The following is a 6,000-nucleotide window of genomic DNA, read 5'->3' as shown; positions in this document are numbered from 1 at the left end:
TGTTAGCAAACCAAAAAAAGTAAGCAATTGGGCAAACCCATGTTGCACTGCAGGTGGGGCAGATGTAACGTGCAGAGAGTTAGATTTGGGTGGGGTGTGTTCAAGCTGAAATCTAAATTGCAGTGTATAAATAAAGCAGCCAGTATTTACCCTGCACAGAAATAATATAACCCACCCAAACTTAACAGTTAACCCTTGTCCCCCCGCTAATATCCTCTCCCCTCTGCTGCTGAAGCTGAAATGTAAGTATAATCAATGTCCCCTTTGTAAAAAGACACAACAATGTGTTGTAAATAAATTATGCTCTTTTTACTGATCAATTTTTGTATGAAAAAACAATAAATTAAGAAGAAAAAAAACAAGAGAGAAAAAAGAATCCAACTTTTAAATATGCTCTGCAACAGTTGCAGATATTTCACAGCAGGTCACCTGTAACTCACATTACAGTACATATACGTAATGCCATCTTTGTCTGATAACCACGGTGATACATTTGTTCATTAAAACTTCCACAAGTGTGGAATTCATGCCGAATCTTGCCAATAAAACTCCCAGGGTAACGAGCTCCCTGCCGAAACACGGTCTCTCATCCGACTCTCAGCTCGTTCTCCAGACCATAGATCTTTGCTTTCAAACTGCGCAACTCTCCTTGAATTTTGTGCGATCGCTTGTTCCCCTGGCGGACGGCGTTGAGGATGGCGAGATCCTGGTCGGGTCCGATGTTCAATGTCACCTGCAAGAGTTTGTTCAATCAACGTAATCTCTCCTAACTCTATTGTGAGAGGCTGCCAGACCGGATTCATCCACTCAGCAATCCGCAAACTACTCACCTTGTACAGCTGCTTCTCCACGTCCCGCAGCCGCTGTCGGAGCAGCTTGATATCCGTTTTGAAACCCTCCACCTCCATGTTACGCCGTTTCTCCAGAGCCTCGTAGCGCTGAGTCATCAGCTGCAGGCGTTTGGCCACTTTATCAGAGCGTTCCTGGAAGTAGCAGGAGGGTGAATACTGGAGGAACAACCTAGTCTGGCAGGGAAATACTGGGCACGGCGTGGTTACTCCGTGCCAATACAATGTGTGGGGGGAGGGGGGGGCAGTCACGTCAGCATCAATAAGAATGGCGCCTCATTTCACTAGGAACAGGGACTTTGCAGTATTATAAACCATATTCATGACCTGATTAGTTACTAAGGCTGCAGTCTCGTGCATACGACCGTAACCCCAAACTGGGCGTGCAGGCGACCGCTGCACTACACAGGACGTGTTATTCATGGGGAAAAAAGGGTTTTAAAACCAAAAATGTATAAAACTAGAAGACAGTGCAATGACGCAAGTTGTTCAAATTAAAAGCATTTGTGTAATACAACCAAGTGACAACCATTCTGCCAGTTTTCATAATACTGTAGCCACCAGGTGGAGCTGTTCCATCGGTATCTTTGAATTATGTCGCACTGACATTGTCTAGAGCACAGGTTCTCAAACTCGGTCCCCAGGACCCCACACGGTTCATGTTTTGCAGGTCACCTGTAGATTTTCAAAATGTGACAGTTGGTGATGCACAGTGCAGCTGCCGGGTGACATGGAAAACGTGAACCGTGTGGGGTTCTGAGGACCGAGTTTGAGAACCACTGGTCTAGTGTTCCAGGACACACACACACACAAATACAAACACAAGGTGCGCAGACCTGACCACGGCAAGCCAAAAGGAGGTTGAATTACTGATGTATACACGGAAAACAAGATCCCTGTTCTACAGCTAATCACATATGCAGCCAGGTCTTCTGCTAGCCCTATTACCGTACAGGCTGCGTTATTTGCTTTACAGTGGTCTTTTTGTCCCGCCACTCCGGCCCATAGCCAATGTGACGCACACACACCCTCAGACCATTACGCTTTAACACAACATAAATAGTCCCAAAGTAGAATTCCTGTAGAAATGCTGCTGAAATAATTCTAGATGAGGTAATCAGAATTATTAAAACAAATATCCAAACTTTTATTTACGTGCCGTCACCAGGGTTGTGTATCGCCGCACACAGGAACAGTACACACATGGGGACAAAGGGAACAATATAGATACAGACAATAAATGAACAAATACATAAAAATACAACCTGCAAATTACATAATTATGCAGCAACAACCGAATGTAGAACGATAACTAAAGTCTAGAATATATAGGACTGTAACCTGCACAGCACAAGTTCTGTTTCTTGTCTGAGCGTCACACGGAAAGTACTGCAATATTCAGATTTAATAAGAAGCTATATGATCCAGTAATAGCACCGGCAGTAAGAATGTCACACCTCCGTTCTTACCAGACTGCATGGTGCGATATACTCAGAGTGACAGCAAGAGGTATAGGGGATCATTCCGAGTTGTTCGCTCGCTAGCAGTTTTTAGCAGCCGTGCACACGCTATGCCGCCTCCCACTGGGAGTGTATTTTAGCTTAGCAGAAGTGCGAGCGAAAGGATCGCAGAGCGGCTACAACGTTTTTTCGTGCAGTTTTAGAGTAGCTCAAAACCCTACTCAGCGCTTGCGATCACTACAGACTATTCAGTTCCTGTTTTGACGTCACGAACACGCCCTGCGTTCGCCCAGCCACGCCTGCGTTTTTCCTGGCACGCCTGCGTTTTTCCGAACACTCCCTGAAAAAGGTCAGTTGACACCCAGAAACGCCCACTTCATGTCAATCACTCTGCGACCACCAGTGCGACTGAAAAGCTTCACTAGACCCTGTGTGAAACTACATCGTTCATTGTAATAGTACATTGCGCTGCATGCGCAGAAGTGACGTTTTTTAGCCTGATTGCTGCACAGCGAACGAATGCAGCTAGCGAACAACTCGGAATGACCACATTACAGGTGGCTCACCTGGACAGGAGCTACAGAACTCCGAGTACGTGGTTCCCAGTCAGCGGAAAAGTATATATCTCAGCAATGATGAGGATCTGTCCTAGTTTCCACTAAATACCTGCCCTGTTTAACATAACTTCTGCACTTCAATCTCACCTTGAAGATTTCTCGTCCCACGTCTCCCTCCTCCCGGATCTTCCCTAGTTCATCCTCCAGGGCCACGCACTGCTCCCGGTACATGTCAGACAGCCGGTGAGCTTGCGCAAGCTGCTCCGTAAGGTTCTACAGGGAACAGGATGAGGGAAACGGCGAGTGTTACGGTGTATGGAGGACATTATTAGAGCGGAGGGGAAACAAATAAGACGGAAAGTAGGACACACCCACAATGTCACATTCTCTGCCATTAGGCCACGCCCCCAGCCACTCTAATAGGGGTACTACAGTTCGTAAAACAGGATAGCTATTGGAGGGGGATTATGGGGAAGAGAAAGCAAATAATGGGGCTGTACAAAAAATAGGATTTTGGTACTTACCAGGTAGGGTTCACTACGGCTGGCCGGCGGTCGGGCTCCCGGCGACCAGCATCCCGGCGCCGGGAGCCCGACCGCCGGCTTACCGACAGCTTGGCGAGCGCAAATGAGCCCCTTGCGGGCTCGCCGCGCTACACTATTTTATTCTCCCTCTATGGGGGTCGTGGACCCCCACGAGGGAAAATAAGTGTCGGTATGCCGGCTGTCGGGCTCCCGGCGCCGGTATACTGAGCGCCGGGAGCCCGACCGCCGGCAAACAGAAGACCACCCACCAGGTAAATCCTTTTCTTTGAATCCATAGGGGGCACTGGAGTACTCTTGGGATATGGACGGTGTTAGCAAGGACAGGCACTGAATATTTAAATTTAGTAACTCTCCTCCCCTCCATACTCCCAGAATACCTCAGTGTTATTTCCTGAGGCGAACAGGAGCGATAGAGAGGATGAACAATGGAGAATTACATATAACAGTATAACATAACGGACAACAATAAAGTTGACACATAACGTTACTGACAACTAAACAGTTGACACCATAACCGATAGAACTTGAAAATTTGAACCAGTCGGTGAGAATGTGTTACCATAAGATCCACTGAACTTACCACAAACCAGGTAAAACTGCTCTGGGTGGGCGTCCAGTGCCCCCTATGGATTCAAAGAAAAGGATTTACCTGGTAAGTACCAAAATCCTATTTTCTTTTTCATCCACTAGGGGTCACTGGAGTACTCTTGGGACGTACCAAAGCTTCCCCCGTGGGCGGGAGAGCCGTTTGGCACCTGTAACACTAGGCGGCCAAAGCTAGATGCTGATGCCGCAAACGTATCAAACTTTTAGAAGCGCACAAACGTGTGCACTGATGACCATGTAGCCGCACGGCAAAGCTGCGTCGTAGAAGCCCCGCGACCAGCTGCCCATGAAGTTCCCACAGAACGTGTGGAATGAGCTGTTACTGATGTAGGCGGCTGTAACCTAGCATTAAGGTAAGCCTGACGTATGGTCAGTTTAATCCATCTGGATAAGGTCTGCTTAGAAGCTGGCCAACCCATCTTGGCAGCATCATAGAGAACAAACAACGTATCCGTCTTACGAACTGTAGACGTTCGGGATACATAAACGTGTAGTGCGCGTACCACATCCAAAGTTCCAGAATCTCCTGTTAACTATTATTGGTTGATTGATGTGAAAAGATGACACTACCTTTGGTAACAAAGCGGGATTCGTCCGAAGTTCCGCTCTGTCATCATGAAACACCAAATACGGTGGCTTGCATTACAAGGCACCCAAATCTGAAACACGCCTTGCCGAAGCTAAGGCTAGGAGAAAAATTGTTTTCCAAGTGAGAAACTTAATATCCACTTGTTGTAAGGGTTCAAAATATGAAGACTGTAAAAAAATAAGAATTTACTTACCGATAATCTATTTCTCGTAGTCCGTAGTGGATGCTGGGGACTCCGTAAGGACCATGGGGAATAGCGGCTCCGCAGGAGACTGGGCACAAAAATAAGATTTTACTTACCGATAAATCTATTTCTCGGAGTCCGTAGTGGATGCTGGGGTTCCTGAAAGGACCATGGGGAATAGCGGCTCCGCAGGAGACAGGGCACAAAAAAGTAAAGCTTTTACCAGATCAGGTGGTGTGCACTGGCTCCTCCCCCTATGACCCTCCTCCAGACTCCAGTTAGGTACTGTGCCCGGACGAGCGTACACAATAAGGGAGGCAATTTGAATCCCGGGTAAGACTCATACCAGCCACACCAATCACACCGTACAACTTGTGATCTAAACCCAGTTAACAGTATGATAACAGCGGAGCCTCTGAAAGATGGCTTCCTTTAACAATAACCCGAATTAGTTAACAATAACTATGTACAACTTATGCAGATAATCCGCACTTGGGATGGGCGCCCAGCATCCACTACGGACTCCGAGAAATAGATTTATCGGTAAGTAAAATCTTATTTTCTCTATCGTCCTAGTGGATGCTGGGGTTCCTGAAAGGACCATGGGGATTATACCAAAGCTCCCAAACGGGCGGGAGAGTGCGGATGACTCTGCAGCACCGAATGAGAGAACTCCAGGTCCTCCTTAGCCAGAGTATCAAATTTGTAAAATTTTACAAACGTGTTCTCCCCTGACCACGTAGCTGCTCGGCAAAGTTGTAATGCCGAGACCCCTCGGGCAGCCGCCCAAGAGGAGCCCACCTTCCTTGTGGAGTGGGCCTTTACAGATTTAGGCTGTGGCAAGCCTGCCACAGAATGTGCAAGTTGGATTGTGCTACAGATCCAACGAGCAATCGTCTGCTTAGACGCAGGAGCACCCATCTTGTTGGGTGCATACAATATAAACAACGAGTCAGATTTTCTGACTCCAGCTGTCCTTGCAATATATATTTTTAATGCTCTGACAACGTCCAGTAACTTGGAGTCCTCCAAGTCACTTGTAGCCGCAGGCACTACAATAGGCTGGTTCAGATGAAATGCTGACACCACCTTAGGGAGAAAATGCGGACGAGTCCGCAGTTCTGCCCTGTCCGAATGGAAAATCAGATATGGGCTTTTGTAAGATAAAGCTGCCAATTCTGACACTCTCCTGGCAGAAGCCAGGGCTAGAA

General features: G+C 47.3%; 1 protein-coding gene across 2 annotated transcripts in view; it reads right to left on the bottom strand.

The window, feature by feature from the left end:
* Positions 1 to 287: 287 nt before the first annotated feature.
* CCDC77 (coiled-coil domain containing 77) overlaps positions 288 to 6,000 on the bottom strand; it is a 58,749-nt gene continuing 53,036 nt past the window's right edge. For both annotated transcript variants that reach the window (XM_063929230.1, XM_063929229.1), the window contains exons 10-12: positions 3,013 to 3,138; positions 831 to 983; positions 288 to 733 (exon numbers count right to left, since the gene is read on the bottom strand). In XM_063929230.1, the coding sequence (XP_063785300.1) occupies positions 587 to 733; positions 831 to 983; positions 3,013 to 3,138 (426 nt within the window). In that variant the 3' untranslated portion in view covers positions 288 to 586. The remainder of the gene's footprint in view (positions 734 to 830; positions 984 to 3,012; positions 3,139 to 6,000) is intronic.

The sequence above is a fragment of the Pseudophryne corroboree genome, chromosome 6 (genome assembly GCF_028390025.1).
Source record: "Pseudophryne corroboree isolate aPseCor3 chromosome 6, aPseCor3.hap2, whole genome shotgun sequence".
In the NCBI taxonomy this organism is placed as follows: Eukaryota; Metazoa; Chordata; class Amphibia; order Anura; family Myobatrachidae; genus Pseudophryne; species Pseudophryne corroboree.
Note: the sequence above shows the minus strand (reverse complement) of the source record. Positions and strands in the feature narration are given on the sequence as shown.